Source organism: Tigriopus californicus, chromosome 9 (genome assembly GCF_007210705.1).
Source record: "Tigriopus californicus strain San Diego chromosome 9, Tcal_SD_v2.1, whole genome shotgun sequence".
Taxonomy (NCBI): Eukaryota; Metazoa; Arthropoda; class Copepoda; order Harpacticoida; family Harpacticidae; genus Tigriopus; species Tigriopus californicus.
This window is the reverse complement of record NC_081448.1, coordinates 10887402-10904140: the sequence shown is the minus strand read 5'-3', so window position 1 is coordinate 10904140 and position 16739 is coordinate 10887402. Positions and strand designations below refer to the sequence as shown.

The following is a 16739-nucleotide window of genomic DNA, read 5'->3' as shown; positions in this document are numbered from 1 at the left end:
GTCGTCCCTACAAGTTTTGACCATTTTCTTTTGAGTTGTCAGTAGACTACCGTGCCAGCCTTACCAGTTTTGCCCGTTCTGATATTTATGAGTATTTGATGGTGCACTGAAGCCATGCGGAGCAAATGATCTAATCTGGCTAGAATGAGGGGCTCATGGTTGGTAGCCGGAGATCATCTCCGCTCATGATCTCCACTTCTCGGCGAGATTAAGCATGGGCACAGCGAGAACCGGCAATGTTGTCTGTAGCCATTTTGTAGTGTACGATGTACTTGAACATTCAAGCATCTGCTCAACCTCATGGTGGTGACTGAGAGATACTCGTACACGAAGAGGAAGGAATAGTGTGTGTAGGAATGGGGGAGAGAGAGTGGTGGGTGAATGGTGAGTGAGACCATGCAAGAAGAGCAAGGTTTTTAGCTTCTTTATGAGATTTCTTCTTCTTCAGCCAAGCATAAAATCGTAAAGCCCCCAACAATGTGAGGTTTGAAGCTTCTTTCCAGGGACTTGGAAAGGCTGTGTGTGATCTAGAAAAGGCTCTTTGGGGTCGGCGGATGCTGGCGAACGAGGCCAAAGTAACAAACAAACAACATGTGTATATGCATGGGAAAACTTGCCGAGAGGATCGAGGAACAAAATAAATCCCGGAATGTCTCTCGAGCTCGTCCTCGAAAAAGTGAATAAAAACACACAATTCCATCTGTGAGAGCATTGACACATTTTTTACATTCTTAGTCTCTATCGATAATCCTATTCCTGTCGGATAATCACGTCGAGAAACTCGCAAGGTCATGAACTCCGAGTTGGTTGGATCAGATAAATGGGAAACCTTGGTGAGGTCGAGCCAGCTTTTAATTGCGGCCCAACCACGCGAACCCAACCATCTGGAATGCCTTTGTTCTCATTGAAGTGGAGGCCATGGAATGGACGAAGGCTAGCCAGCAATGGCTTACTAACAGCAGGCCCAGTGTGTATGTCGTTATCAGAAATGGCAGACCTCCAATACGAAGTGCTCTACGACGTCCAATAAGACGAATCGGATTCCGAGAACCCACCCAAAAGTGATCGACCGGAATTAATGCTCAATGCTTCTTGCCGGGTCCGGTTGTCCGTTCCACTCCCGCCCGAATAATTGACCTTCATCGTCTTTTTCACTAACTACATACAATAATGGTTCTGGAGGGGTTCATCTCAAACTTGGCACTTCCGCAATATTGACCTCCTGACCATCATGACAAATTCCAAGGACCGCAAGCAAAAAGTGGATCCTGAGCAATTGGACCACCCAGTTGGAGGGTCCCACTTGGACCCAAGTCACGTTCCGGATAAAACACATCTCTTTCTCCTTCATATCATGCCCATTGGCTAACAGCAGTAGTGTCCTATTGAAAGCCAAGAAATGATGGCCAAACTCGCCTTGGGAAATGGAACCGGAAAAATTTGTTCCGTGCGGTGATTCTTTGATCTTTGAGCCGATTTCATTCACTTTTTTTTCTTATCGTAGCATCTCGGCAACGATCTTGGATGGTAGAATAATGGGTCTGGTGAAAGAAGATACCTGCATGGGTTGGCATAGAGGTGCATCATTTATGGAATCAGCAAACAACATCCCCTACCATTTGGCAAGCCTTTTGGAACAGGCATGCCCTATGGACATGGGAAGCTTTTTTATAATGGAATTTATGAACTCGCTCATTGTTTGCTCACGAACATCGTATCAAAATTCTCTTTAACCAGGATTGCGGATTATATGATGCGCTTTGGTGAATGTCATTCCTTGAAACCATTGAATACAGCTCGGTTGGTTACAAAATTGTTGTTCAGGAAAGTGGAAACTAAACTCACTTCCAAATAGTCCAAAAGTTTGAAGGCGAGGCCAAAACATGTGAATTGTATTAGCTGTATTTGTAAGCGTGACCTTGAATCAAAACTGCGCTTCAATTCACTTTCGTAAGTTACTAAATCTCGTTGAGTTGCTTTTGTGGCTTGTTTCATAAACATTGGGATTCGGCAACTTGATGCGTGTATTCAGATGTAATCTGGGAAGGAGACCAAATTCTAGGTAATTTATGACTTGCTTGCGGCTTGCTCAATAACCTATTGACCTTTGAGTCAACTTGCGGTGAATGAAGTCCATCTCCGTCTTCAATTCATCTGCAATGAACAATTCCTAGATTTTCTCTCTCATTCCCATTTTGAGGGTCCTTGATTATCCTTAATCAATAACTAATCAAGGTCTTGTTCCTTCACTCGCTTTGGTTCTTGGCAATGGTTCTCAAAGACTGTTGAGAGGCAGAGAGAGAGAGAGGGAGAGAAGTCTCCGGTCTTGACGAGATTTCGTGGTCTGGTTGGAGCGATTCCCCTCCAACTTCTCTATTGACACGACTCTTTACTTAAGGAACAACAAAAAGAACTTTCCTGACTCGGGCAAAAGAAAATCCTTTGACGAAAGACGTTTCTCCGACTGTCTTTGTTTGTAAATACTGGGGGCAAAAATCGGTGCGTGCCACATTTTCGACTCTCCCACATTATCTTGCTTTCTCACCCCATTCCAAATCCATTTATCTATTGAATGGAACCCATCAAAATTGAGCCGGATTGCCAGCCCCACCTTTCAGCCAGCTCTTCAAATCCAATTAGAGGGGAATTTTCAATTAGAAGTGACCTTGTTCCGCCCAATTTGAGCCGTGGATCCCTTTCTCAGACCTCTCGCTTCATGGGCCGATGGAAGGCCCTAAAATATTCCATTAAATGTGCCAAATTCGAGAGATAGCTCCATACATACAAGACTGGCCTTGGCACTCGAGTGAGAAGTCTTCTTGACACTCGACGTGAAGAAGAAAAGGACTTCGATTCCAATTTAATGCAGTTGCCAGTGATGGAACACGGGTGATGGCGGTGGGAAAATTCGAAATCCCCCAAATCGGGGAATGAGATGGAACGAGAGACCGAGTGGAAGGAGTAGAGAGGTTGGAAAGGAACTAACAGCACGAAGTAGACGAACCCCAATTTCTGGAACCTCTCGTTGGATATGCATGTGGCATTGGTTCCAGCAACCTCTCCCTTTCAGTCCCACTTCCCCCTCCTCCTCCTTTTGTTTTCTCCATAGGGGGATCATTTTTCAATAAACCCATATATGAGAGCATTAGGCAAATGGATTTTCGAGCTCATTTATCAGCCAAGGCGTGTGAAAAGTTTCGAAAAAACAAGCAGTTCCAATGCGCTTTGGCCTTTGCCAAGCAAAACACTCCAGTAAAAAATGCTTGTCTAAAAGACATCGTCGTACACAAACGCTCACCATCAACAGACAACAACATCGTAATCTCTGGATAATGTGTGCCACTTACCTAACACGAGGTGAGGGGAGACCTTTTCGATTTTGTTCCATCTCCGTCGTTGGGTGCTCAAAATATGGCCCTGGACTCCATTGACCAATATTATTGTTCCATTCCAACCGAAGAAACACTTGAGCGTGAGGACAAGCTGTATCAATAACGGATCTCCGGGTCCATCAGAATTGATCCCATGATTTTGGGATCAAGGCAGGAATAGGAGTAATGCTTGAGTGAGTGGCAATCGTACCTGTGGTGAAGAATATAGGCTTGGTAACGTAGTTTCGGGCTTTGTGATCCTCGCAGAGCATGTGGAACTCGTAGTGGGATTCCGCGTCCAATTCGGCAATGAAGAAAGTCCGAGTTTTGGGCAAGAAAGGCGACAAGAGAATGGTATCGTTTGTCGAGTTGCTCTTGTACACTACATCGCACGAGCTCATTTGATCTTTGTCATTGAGAGAAATGTACCAATCGAATATCACAGCATCGCGAAGGGTTTTGTACACCTGTAAGCAAACCAAAATGGTTGGAGCTCGCAACAATAGCCTTCAATTCGTAAATCATGTCCCTCGTACCTGCACTGAAAGCAGGGCCGTGTTCTCGGTGAATATTTTCGGAATGGGAGACTCTTTCAAGATAGTCTTCCGGGGAAATGCGAGTTGGTGTCCAGCAGCTGGTTCAAAAGGTCGCTCCGAGCTGGTTCCCATCACTGCAAAGACGACGTTTTGTTGTTAAATTCGCCTCATAGAGGGGGCACTTTGCTAATTAATTCCACAATGAATGACAACTGGTTGAGGGAAAAATGTAATGTACACACCGCCTGTTTCACGATCGTGGCCAAGAACCCTAGACAAGGATCAGTTTCCAATTTCTCCCGAGTTTCTGAGTTTCTCCAACGTGCAAAGTTTCTTGAAAAATTTCAATAGCCTATCTTACAAAGGGAGGCTAACCAATTCGTAACCGGCGGAATGAGGTTATATTTGTCTTTTAGCCTTGCTTACATTTGTTTTTGACACCTTTCGAATGTGATTCAATCACAATGCGTACCTCTTTTAAGGATCTTTTGGACATACAATACATGCTCGAGATTGCCCACTTGGCACCTATTTGTGGAATGGAACTGCCTACGCTTCCCAAAAAAAAGCCAGTCTCGGTTCCATCTTCAGAACGGAAATTGTGGCTTATGAACGGAACCATGGTAACTACCCAATAACATATGGTATTCCAGGGTTGGTGAGAGCCCTCAAAAAGACCTATCCATTCGTAAAAAAGTAATATTAGCTATTTGTATCCCAAGTTTGGAAAGCACACCGTGATTCAAGTGAAACGCGAGTGCGAATTGAATTTGGGGCTAATTTTGCTTCAAAATAATGCTAGCATTCTTTGGTGATATGCCGAGGCAAAAAGAATGTTTCAGATCATTTTCATGGTTGTTTTGTTTTCTAAAAACATGTTGACAAAAGTCCATGATTGATCTTCAATCGATACATGGCCTGCATTGGGAAGGTTATATTGATTGAGAACTTGTCATGGATATTTTTTTTATAGCACATGAATCGGTTTAGAGGCTAATGTAAGCACGGTTGAGCTGTCTTGAACATATTTGTAGTTAATAAGCAATTGATTTGAAAAGTTGCTCAGGTCCTATCTTACAACGCAGAAACGACCAATTCCCATCTAACTTTGAGCCCTTGACAGAAGCCTTGTACAGTTATGACCGATCTGTTTCAGATAAATGCCGATACCACTTCCAATAAAGCAGGAACACTTCTGACTATTGTATAGGTCATTAGCAGAACCACAGGAGACTCTTAGGATCTTCTTTCATGTGTCTGACAAGCCAACATGATAAATGATCTCCCAACCTGACTCGCAACCAAGATCTGATCACGCAATTTTTGTTCCCAAACTATCTGGTATTTTTTCTTGGCTCCAAGTTCCGACAAACTTCTTTTGAGGCTCGTGGCACATTGAGGCCGGTATACAACATAAATAAAAAAAGGCTTCATATCATGTGAGCTTGTCGTAAGCATGAGGGAGCAAATAATTTGCGGCTGCAAACGGGACCAATTCCGCAAATAGATCAGTATCTCTATACTCTCTCCGACCGCATTCATTGCCAAAAACTATGTAATAAATGAAACACTCGGTTGTTCCCTGTGACGATTTTGTTTTATCAAATGTCTTACCTGAGCATAAAATTAGGCACACAATTATTTCCAAGCACTGACGATTTCCATTGACGTATATAACACTCATGGTGGACAATTTTCAAGTCATAGGGGATATTGCGGAGCAACTGAACCCAAAACGCTGACTGTCAGAAATGTTCCATGTTTCTCTGGTCTCTCACTTTGAACTGAAAGGGGGACCATAGCTCAAGTTGGTTCCAAGAAACGCGGCAATACCAAATAAGCGCGCTCCTCTCTCAGTCGAAACTGAAGCGCTATAGAGATCCCAACCTGCGGATCGAGTGTGAGCCAAACCAATGGTTGCGAAGAGGCTCTTTTTATGACTGGCTTTTGTCTCGGTTTAAGATACCATTTGACGGTCGCTTCCTTGCGTATAGTGAGTGCACCCTGTTGTCCCTTGGGGAATGAGGAAGTGGTGGAGAATAGTAGTTACTTGTGTTACTTGTGGAGAGGATTCCATCCCAGGTAGGTGATCTTCTTGGAACCTTCATGGGGATGGCCCTTTTGTTTGCTAGATTGGGAATAAGTGCGTTTCCTTGAAAGAAAATCTATGTGCCCTCGGCCCTTTTCCTTCATTAAGCAAAACAACTGAAGCAAATCCAGACTCGACTTTACTTTACTGACAAGACTAGCAGGCTTGGAAATCGTCCGGATGAATGGTGAACAATGGACTCGTTTGAACCTTGACACAGATGTAAAGAATATGTTAAACTAAAAGTTAATGCTCTTTCACCCTATATTCTAAACAACCCTATATTCAAGGGCTCTCCCGGTCGATCAACTCATATTCGTAGGCCAAATGTTGTATAAAATTTAAGTGGTAACAATTAGACAAAAAAATCAAAGTACATTGTATAAGGCCTTGAAACTGGCTCAGTAAGGTCTAGTTCTAATGTTGATATGTATATAAGGATATTACTCAGAAGAAGAAACTAAAATTACAATTCTTAAATTCGTAGGAATATTGCTAGGTGGAAATAATAAAGGTATTATTACTTAATTTACTACGAATTTCATTCCTAGTAACGACATTTCGTATTCGTTGACAAATACGCGACTCTAAACAACCAAATTAAATTTTTTTTTTCATAATGTTATGTACTTTTGTCGCAGTAGCCTTTATTGCCACTCTTAATCATGTCAGATTGTAAAATGTATATGACTGTATGCTTAAACATCATAAGTACGGCCAAAATTTGCATAAAAGAATTCCATTTTACGCCATAAATATATGCATGAAAACTTGTCAAAGTATGCACTGAAACATTTATTTAAACCCAAATGATGCACATCAACATCCATTTAAACCCAAAATAATGGCTTAAAGAGTGAAGAAATCGTAAAAAAAATCGATAAATCAGAAGAATTGACAATAAATGCAAAATTAATAACAGTTGGAAAAACCATTGATTGAACTTCAATTGATACGTGGCCTGCATTGCGAATGTTATCGTGATTGAGAACTTGTCATGGATATTTCAGAACATGAATCAGTTTGGACGCTAATGTAAGTTAATTGTAGTTAAAAAGCAATTGATTTGAAAAGCTGCCCACGTCCATGATTGGCAAATGGCAGTAATTTGGAACACTAATATTTCTATTTATGAAGTATTTATTTCATCAAACCAAAAATCCATTCAACACTCCTTAGACCACTAGAATCTGGACTGTAATGACGCCGGCGTTTGGGGGAAGATGGGAAGGATTTGAATTGTAAAACTTTACTCATCTCTTACCAGTCCATCCACGCTCACATGTTACTTTCGTTGTTTTTATCCTGCTTTGCCTAACCCAATAGTATTTAAACATTTACAGTAAGTGGTTTTCATTTCCATCAAATCCATTTGCAAAGTAGGTTTCTCTCTCAGAGGAGCCCTAAAGGCTTACCCGAGGTTCACTCACAAAAAAACAATCTGTGCTCAAATGGCTGTAGAAGCCATTGCCACCAAAATGGTTGATGTTCTCCATCTGATATCACTTCACTTGCTTCTTTTGTCAAAATTTTGGTAAATGCCTTACTTGTTGGTTGCGGGATCAGGCTAGTCTCGAGGCGGGACAGAGGCGTGTCTGGATGGCGGATTGTTGAGATGTAAGGGTGTAAGAATAAGGCGTGTTGGACCAGGGATGCGACTGGATAGAGGCGTGTCGTGATAGGCTTGTGTCCAGATGAGGCGGGACGCGGACGTGTTTTAACAGGGGTTTATTACAGATCATTAATTTGCTCAAGCGAAAAACCCAAAATATGCATAAAAACCTGCATGAAAACACGAAATATGGAATACGTATATGCGAGTGAACCTTTTTTTATGCCAAAAAATATTTTGCCCGTATCTAAACATCATCAACAAAGATCGATACAAGAATAAAGAATGATGTCGTCAAGATTGATAAAATACTTGACTAGATTGTGATATCACAACAACGATGATTAGCGTTGGTTCAATCCAAATGAAAAAAGGGGAAGAGGGGAATCACAGACAGTACATAAACCAGTGGGTAGGGGTAATTGGTGAAAATCTTGGTTATTGCAGTAGAAGGGGTGTGTCAGATTGAACAGATCCATTGTCAGCTCCCGTCGTTGATGGGATTTAACTTTATTTCCATTCAACCAAAATATTCCAGTAAGGTTGAGTTTATTTGCGACGTCACACTGCCCGAACAAAACGGGAAGGGTAGATTGCTAAATAAACTACTCTTGCCTTGCCTTGAAAGAAATTTCTCTTCCAGACATTATGTGGCCCGGGTCACAAATTATGAGTAAGATTTTGATAGAATTAGCCAAAAACAACTCAAACGCTTTATAATTCAATAAGGAGGAATAAGCCCAATCGGCCCTTTATTTGGTAGGGGCTGAGATACAAATCGCCCTCTGAAGTGCAGAACGTAAACCATTTTTCGTGCAGCGTAAGAAGGCTATGTGGTGTTATTCACTTCTAAAATAAACAAATTGATGCCTGATAACTTTTCATTTACATTACACACTATTGTTGGCCTAATCAAAGCTTTTCACAGGGTTCAGAGGATTAATATGGGAAGGAGACATGGTGTAGTAGTTTGGACAGCATCCTAGCATGAGAGAGGTCCCCGCATCAATTCTCCTCTCTCCTTTCTTGATCAAACTTTAAGACCTTAACCACGCCCATTGGGGGAGAACCAATCTCATTCCGAGTATGACGTTCCCAATTGGAATTTGGATACGAACGATGTGTTGGCTAGCTCATCCATTTCTAGCACCCCAAAGAAAAGAATGAAACATCCTTCGAAATAAAGAAAGTAGCAGTTTTAGAGCTCACAATCGCCTAATACTTTGGAGTTGGCCTGTTCCACAACAACATCTGTTCCAAAACTCTAAGAATACACAATTTCTATTGCTGGGAGTATTTGTTGGGAGTCTCCGCCAGGGCACTTCTTATATTAAGTCTTTATTTGAGATCTATATTTTTGATGATGGATCAAAAGGACCACTTACAGAATTCGAATCCGAAGTCCTAACAAAACATTAGACACCTGATCAACTAAACAAAGATCTTCAATGATCCAATGAACGAGGAACAGTTTAGATGAATATTGAAACATCAAAAAAACGTAGACAAAATATTCGGGGTCTTAGGCAATGAATGCTCCGTTGACAAGTAATAGTAAAAACCTTTTGAAAAATATGAGAAAAAAAAATACTTTTCTCACGGTTGAGAATGAAAAGTCTCCTGGCTTTCATCAAGTTTTCATCAAATTCAAACTTAACTTAAACTTCTTGTCCCCTTTGGTTTTTGGCGGGTTAACTAAAACTTGAACTGTAATAACGGCCAAAAGATCTCTCGGGAAAACAATTTTTGTCTGGTCTAAGTTGCTTCGCAGGAGACAAAAAAATGAAAATAAAAACATCTGTTCGAACAAGTAGACCCTCAAGTATTGTTAGTGGGCCAAGTAAACGCACTTGGCATTTGACAACATTCCTGCCAAGTGCTATTTCTTTATCTCCCTGACATGGACTATCGTTAAGAAAATACATTGCTCATTCTTTTACAATCAAATTGAAAATTCAAGTTAAGAAATCAATGAAACATTTAAGTGGACTCCAAAGAATCTCTGGCCGGCGGCTGCTTTCTTCAAAACCTTTTTGACAGGATTGCTAGCGACTCACATCAGTCCGAAAACGCACTCATATAAGTATTCCTGATCCAAAATCCCACAGGTATGTGAGTATTTTTGAAATCAGAAAACGAACGAAACCAAATTTTCTCCCTGGTGTCATATTTATCTCCGAGTGCATACTTGATTGCCTCAAATTTTGAGAAGAGTTGTCCACAAATAATTGCTAACATGTGTTCAGTTAAATGTCATATAATCAAGGGCTCTGACACTTTTTTCGTCTGTGGACCCCTACAGTTACAAAAATTCCAGAACAGACACCATTAAGAGTTTTCTCGCCACACAAGACCTCCCTAGCACAATAGGTAAGCGGAAACAGTGGTTAAAGTACCTTTGTAAGGTTTTGTGAATACCCAAACACTGCTTGGCATTTTTCTAGCTCGCAAAAGCGTTGGGAACTTTCTTTAAGTTTCTTTTTCACTTTATGGGCTTCGAGCTAAGATTAAAACTTACTTACTGAAAACATTTTCAGAAAAACATACTTTTCAAGAACCCATTTGCTGGAATTTTGGGGCATCTTGTTCGAAAACAGAATTTTTACCAATGTTATCGGAGTTACTGTGTATTACAGTCACTAGAACTCTGAAGAAATAACATCAAATAGTGTACATAGATAGTTCTTGTGAATTAGGCTTTTTTAAAGACCTTGTTCAAATTGAGTAATGTGTGGAGCTTTGAGAAGTCATTGATTTTCTTGAAATTCCATCAAATATATTTTTGAAAATCAGTTTTTCAAATGTCAGGTTTTTAAGTATGCTTGTTTTTTATCCTGGCTAGAAATCCATTCAGTAATCAAATAAAAATTGTTCTGTATGATTTTGCGGGCTAAAAAAGTGCCAAGACGGATTTGTGTACTTCACAAAAAACTTGATAAGGCTTTTCACCCAGTGTGCAGACCCATCACTATGCAAATCGTTTAGCTGACATCTTGAAATGGCTTCGTGGACCCCACTTTGAGGACCCCTGATCAATTACGATTAATACGTCACCACGATTGTTCTATTTTCCTTGGTTTTCTGACTTAAAAAATCACTCTGAAGTTTGTCCTCTAATTGGAGCGAAAAATGTGGAGTAAGTACAAAGGGTGAGCTTGATATAAAGAATCAGTTCGTAAGGGCGGATTTACACTAGGGTGAAAAACCAAGATTGAATCCGGTTTGAGGATGGGGGTAGGGCTAATGCTTGGGCGAATTCAGTCTTTCACTGTACTGAAGTCGAACAAAAAGACTCGCATTAAGAAAAACTCGCCCCAGCACTAGTCCTACTTTCATCCTCAAACCGGAGTCAGACCTGGTTTTCCATCCTAGTGTAAATACGCCCTAAATCCGCCCCAACAAATGAAGTTGCCGTCCAGAGATTCAACCACACCAAAGATGTGAAATTTGACAAAATCATAGCGAAAGAAAGGAGCAGACAACAAAGTTGAAGACATTCAAATTCGATTGTTCAGCTTTTAATTCTATGAATGGTTGACGATATTGAACTTGCAGTGTGTCTAGTTTTATCGTGAATCAATAGACCATGAACTTAGACATCTAAAAGGCCTCGAACGTGACATGAAGATTACTTAATTTGAGTGAATTCTGCAAGAGCGAATTAAGACAGAAAATATCAATATTTGTCCAAAAGTAACGTTCATTTATTGTTTTTTGTGGAAAGGAGGTTCTTTTGTCTTATGATTGCTACTAATACCTCCTTTGAGTATTGGTTTGAAATCGTACATATCTTACATATATTTATTTCACCGTTTAGATCTCTAGCAAAAGAATTGAATAAGGTGTTATTAGTAAGCTCCGATAAAATATATTGTTTCTACGTCGAGTAGAAATTCCCAAAAGTTTGAGAGTTCGGATGTGCGAAGCAGCTGAAACGAGCGATTGAGAAGAAAACCGGTTAGTGAAACCATCTCGAATTTCTGCTCGACATATGAACTACATTTTTTGTACAAGTCTAATTAATAGAAATGTTCCTAAATTGGCTGTCATTCGTTTCCAAGGAATAGAAAGTTGTTTTACTCACGTCTTTGCACCCTATTGGCTTATGGTCAGAAGTGTTTCATCCGGTCTTAAATGTAATAGATCTAATCTTGGGTACCCAACTTGAAATATATCATACCATACAACATGAAAATGCATAACCATTAGCCACCGTGTCTCCCTATTACCATTAACCGTTCTGTATTCATATGTTCATTCCATTCTACGTTAAGTGTTGATTATTAAATTTACAACGTGCGTCGCAAAACAATAGAAAAAAACAGAATTATCAAGAAAAGTCAATGATTACTCATTACTCCTAGTTTCATCTTTTTCAGGATCAACCAAAGCCGGTAGAAATTGTCAAGCCAACCACGAATGTTTGACCGGATTGCAATGCAAGAAATGGAGGAATGGCAAGACTGTTTGTCAACCAAGCTCATGCATCAAGTGATTACGTCAGAGGTTGTTTCTTTTCATTTTTGTATCTTCACCAATGATTTACTGCTTTCAGAGAGAACGAACGATGCGGCCAACGTCACGGAGCGTGTTGCACTCACCAAGATATATTTTGCTACAAGCCACCAAATGTGCAGGGTGTGAGAAAAAAGCCTAGATGCACCAAACTGAAGGACATTCCAGAGAGGAAGCATGAAAATTTGAAGAAACAAAATGTTTAAAAACACTCATGTCCTGGTCCTTTGACGTCCATTTTGCGCCAGAGAAACACAAATTTCAATTTATTTTTGGATGAAATTCCTCCACAGGACGAATGAATTCGATCACGAGAAAATTTTCAAAGGCCATATTCATCTTTTGTTTTGTCACGAATCAATTTTTAAACGAGCATATTAATGCCTCATGGGCAAATTTGATTGATCAGATCTTTATTTCTTAAAGCATGACATGGTACAGAATGCACGAAATAGGACAGTTTCGGAAATAGACTTATCATAAAAGCGGTCGAACCATATGATTAGGGCTTGGATTGCATAAAGGTTGATTTGCGTGTCAAACATCTTCGGCTGAAACCAATTCCATTCTCATTGGCCTTAAACGAACATTTCATTCCTTTGCAACAACTTCCATTGCTTTTGCCACATGGTTCATTCTCCCTAGATAGGCGGTAAGAGTGCAACACTAATTAGGCGATCCAGCATAAGAATTTATATCTACTTACTCGACACATTTCTCTGGTCGACAAATCGACATTCTCCTTTTCCACTTTTGGCACGTGAGACCTTCGGAGCAATCTTCATCAACCTTGCAAGACCCACCGGCAGGAACTTCTCCCGATTCAACCTCGACCCCAAGGGCAATAAAGGCAAAGGCCACCAGAGCAAGGAGGAACAATTTGCTCATGTTAGGGATGTTTAGAAAAGCCTTGAATCAATGGAGAAAGGCGAGCTCGAACTGCGATGATTTGGGTCTAGTGTGGACTGTTTTTATACGGAATTTGGTGATATTTGCCTGCAAGTCAAGTGTCTCTTTTTGTAGACAATTAACGAAGTGCTATAGGATGTTTTGAAGCGAATATACATTCTTCGCCACAGGGTAATTCAGATTTCCGTTGATTTGACAAAGGTTAAGTAAAATAACTCAATCAAAAGTAAAACCTCGAAGACTGAGCGAGAAACTCATGAAATGAACATGATGGGATCATGGCTTAGAAGCAATCTTGATTGAAGGCTGCAAGTGTTTTACATAATAGCTTTTAACAATGTTTTGGCAAAATAACATATGGAATGGAAACAAGAAATACACGTTTTAAGCAATCATTGGTGTAGCTTCGAGTCAAATATATGAGCAAAAAAATATGCAACCCTGTTGGTGGGATGGGTTCCAAATAAAAACACATGTGCCTCGTTCCCCCTCGGATGCACTTAGGATTTCCGTTAAACAAGTGAAACTGTCAAGACAAAATATTACTACATTTTTTTCAGTTTGCATCAATTTACCCTTCTTTATCCCGTTTGTGTGCATATGATTGCTAGTCATTACTTGATTCGATTCAAGGACCTAAGCAGCACAAAATAAAATGTATGAAGGAAATTAATCCAAGTTTTGGAGACCCATTTAGGATCAGTTTTGCAAGTGAAGTTGCAAGTCAATGTCTGGCCCTGTTAGAACGATCAAATAATGTAAAATGCAGTGGCATCTCTCATTAAACTAGGCAAGTACCAAAAGATGTTTTTAAAAGAAAGAACAACTCAAAGACCGGGCTTTTGGGGTAGTAACAATCGATCCTGACGAAAACCGACTCACTCTTTGGATTACTGAATGTGTGCCATAAACACTCTCACAGGTACATATATTCTAAACAATTCTGTCATGAATTGTCCCGTCCTCTTCAAGCTCGTCATTTCCTTTTAGTGGACCCGCCTTAAGGTAAACGACGTCTTTGAAAAAAGCACCAAGACTTCTTGAATACGAGCTCAGCCTTCAGTTGTGATGGCCAGACTCTCAGCCCATTAACCACTTAACCCCTAATCCTGGCATTCTACGTTATACCTAAAACCCGAGGTGTGCTTTGATGCGTTCTAACTCGCTTGCATTTGAGCTGCAGACAACGTGGAAAGTGGTCCATGGATGATCCCGGCCATACAAAACGTGCCCAAATACGATTTGTTTGACAAACGAGATAGAGTTCCATTTCAATTCATCACTAGAAAGGATCTGTTCTCTGAAGTAGATGTGGGTCTGTGTTTGTTGATTGATCGAATTGTGCGAGTTCCACAAACTCTTGGGATCTCTCCGTGCAATACCTATATTTGAACCGAAATGGGCTTGGCCAGCCATTGCTGCTTTTGCATTGAACTTCGAAAAGGCGTCCAAGGGATCGCAGTCGTTGGGATTGGCATCACAGTGCTCTATATTTTTGTCAGCTTGATTGGAGGCCGAGAAATATTTCTACTGTTGAACTATTTTGACGTAAATCATGTTTATGTGGCCATATTTTTCTGCTTGGTGAATTTCTTTGTTCACTTACTACTCTGGCATGGTAAGTAAGTGGGGAGTGGCACTTTATCACTCGACGATAAGCGGGCTTTCTTTATGGGATCCGGGATATGGTTGGTCCAAATTTGGTCCAAGTTAAGTGCTCAATGCTTGGGACTGGCAAATTTGACAATAGGGAAATTGCTCATAGCCTAGCAGAAGCATAGTTCATTCGTAGTATTGATACATCTTAAACTGTTCCAATCTATGGTGGATGACAACAAATTAATGGGCTTTGTTCAACTGACAACTTACATAAATAAAATAAAATTGACTTAAGAAGACAAAAAAAGCCAAGTGAGAGTTTTTAGTCTGAGTTGGAAATCTTCTTCAGCTTTTTTCTTGGAATGTGAGCAAAAGATATAAATTAATAGGAAACAAATGTGTTGAAAACGCCAAATACGGAAAAAAACATTGTCAAGCCGTTCTCTTTTTCTTTCTTTTTTGACCCAAGATATTCCAATGTGACAAGTATATATATCATACTCAAGGTGAAGGGTAATGGTTAAAAGAGTGGACAAATTGGTTTGCGTCACTATTATAAAAGGCGAATTTTCTTTACTTAATGTCTGACGAATTGACAAAACAACTTGTGCAGCATTTAATGGATATTTTGGTAATCTGCTTTTTCAGAGTGATTCACAACAATTGCTTGATAATTACAGCTAAAATGGACCTCTTGCATTTATGAATAATCAATCAGCTTTCTCGTTTTCATTCCTGTCACGGAGAAATTAACAAGAACGTTGCGTAGAATCCGCTGATGTTTAACATCTTACATGAATTTCCCCTGAACTACTACATCAAACTCCAAAAAAAGTAGAAATATTATTTTTGCTTGCAAATGAGCCAAAGTATCTAAAGAATAAACCTTAATTACCAAACATATGCTCCAGGCTCCTAAACATTACAATAATTACTATTTTTAGCAGAGTGTTGCATTTCAATGTGCATGAAAATATACATAAGGGTGGCGGCCATATCAATAAAGAATATTCTTTTTTTAATTTTGGCTATCGGGTTGAAATACGTAGGTGTAGTGTAATCTTGCATCACCTAGGAACCGAGACACTTCTGAGACAATATGTTCTTTGCATGCTTTTGTATTGGTTGTCTTAAACCCCTTGTTCCTTTTGTAGGAGCCAGGGACAAGCAGAAGTATCAGCTACTTCCTTGGTTGGTCTTCATTTTCGTGAAAGCATTGATCTTCATCAGTGTTGGAATAAGCCTTACTTCTCAAAGCTTAGGTGAGAAGCATTTGAAGGTCAACGAAACGTGCTACAATTGTTTAGATCAAGTCGAGAAACAAACTTTGATCATTGTGTACATCTTTATGCTATCAGGTAAACCATAGCAATGGGTAAATGGTTTGGATGAAATACGAAAATCTATTATTATATGAGGAATTCATGTCTGGCTTTTTTTCAGCACTCCATTTATATTTCTGGGTGATTGTATACTCCTTGTATGCCAAATTGAGCGTGCGCCTTGAGGTTATGACTGTGAATGTTATTTGATTAGCATCCTGGTTCAGAGGAAGCTTTGCCTGTATCTTTACCTTTTCGCCAATAAATTCTCAATGCGTCCCTTTTGAATGGGTTTGTTGTCTAACTTAAGAATGTACATTGAGATTTGGGGTGGGGGTAGTTCTTTGTGCATTGAGATATGTATCTTCGCTTGCGCTTTTTCGTTGATGGTTGCCATGGGGTCAATGATCAAAAAGTATGTAATGCCATTGATTTCCAAAATATTTGTTTAACCTGAAACCAAATGAAATACTTGAAAAATCAATTGAGGAAAAAGTATAACGAAGGAAAAAAATAAATAAATAAAAAGTCTTTATTGCGAGAGTTTTCTCATTGGATCCGTTATCTTTTTACAATATTACAATTTGTGCAATGAAGCCTGCTGTACGGCCAAGGCTATCTTTTTACAATATTACAATTTGTGCAATGAAGCATGATTGAGCGTTATCCCATTCAGGATTCAAGGAGCGCCNAGATATCATCGTTCAGATATTTAGCTTTATACAGTCCATTTTACATAAGCTAAAGCGTAAAACTTGTCATATTCATCCCCATATTTTGAATGTC

At 39.8% G+C, this 16739-nt stretch overlaps 2 protein-coding genes and 2 long non-coding RNA genes across 10 annotated transcripts; 2 read left to right on the top strand and 2 right to left on the bottom strand.

Annotated features, from left to right (window-relative positions):
* Positions 1-3582: 3582 nt before the first annotated feature.
* LOC131887161 (uncharacterized) lies at positions 3583-5711 on the bottom strand (the record flags this gene model as incomplete). The annotated part of the gene is given in 3 exon segments (XM_059235693.1): positions 3583-3838; positions 3908-4041; positions 5522-5711. Coding segments are annotated over 3 exon segments (460 nt in total), but the record flags the coding sequence as incomplete, so codon positions are not given.
* Positions 5712-5854: 143 nt separating this feature from the next.
* On the top strand, positions 5855-12524 carry LOC131887164 (uncharacterized). Of its 7 annotated transcripts, XR_009374000.1 has the most exons (4): positions 9787-9978; positions 10594-10744; positions 11988-12099; positions 12164-12524. It is a non-coding gene; the product is annotated as an uncharacterized LOC131887164 (long non-coding RNA). The 7 variants fall into 7 exon arrangements; XR_009374002.1 differs by lacking the exons at positions 9787-9978; positions 10594-10744 and adding an exon at positions 5855-5989; XR_009374003.1 differs by lacking the exons at positions 9787-9978; positions 10594-10744 and adding an exon at positions 9500-9518.
* On the bottom strand, positions 12501-13300 carry LOC131887163 (uncharacterized). The gene is made up of 2 exons (XR_009373996.1): positions 12830-13300; positions 12501-12764 (listed from the first exon to the last, which is right to left on the bottom strand). It is a non-coding gene; the product is annotated as an uncharacterized LOC131887163 (long non-coding RNA).
* A 990-nt stretch (positions 13301-14290) lies between these two features.
* Positions 14291-16228, top strand: LOC131886811 (uncharacterized). The gene is made up of 3 exons (XM_059235218.1): positions 14291-14650; positions 15786-15989; positions 16075-16228. The coding sequence occupies exons 1-3, from the start codon at positions 14431-14433 to the stop codon at positions 16161-16163; spliced, it is 513 nt and encodes a 170-aa protein (XP_059091201.1). The 5' UTR covers positions 14291-14430; the 3' UTR covers positions 16164-16228.
* Positions 16229-16739: the final 511 nt, after the last annotated feature.

Excerpts from the sequence above, each read along its gene's own strand:
- LOC131886811 (XM_059235218.1), top strand. The coding sequence starts at position 14,431 with ATGGGCTTGGCCAGCCATTGCTGCTTTTGCATTGAACTTCGAAAAGGC. Across the intron at positions 14,651-15,785 it reads TCACTTACTACTCTGGCATG|GAGCCAGGGACAAGCAGAAG; the intron begins GTAAGTAAGTGG and ends TTCCTTTTGTAG. Across the intron at positions 15,990-16,074 it reads GTACATCTTTATGCTATCAG|CACTCCATTTATATTTCTGG; the intron begins GTAAACCATAGC and ends GCTTTTTTTCAG.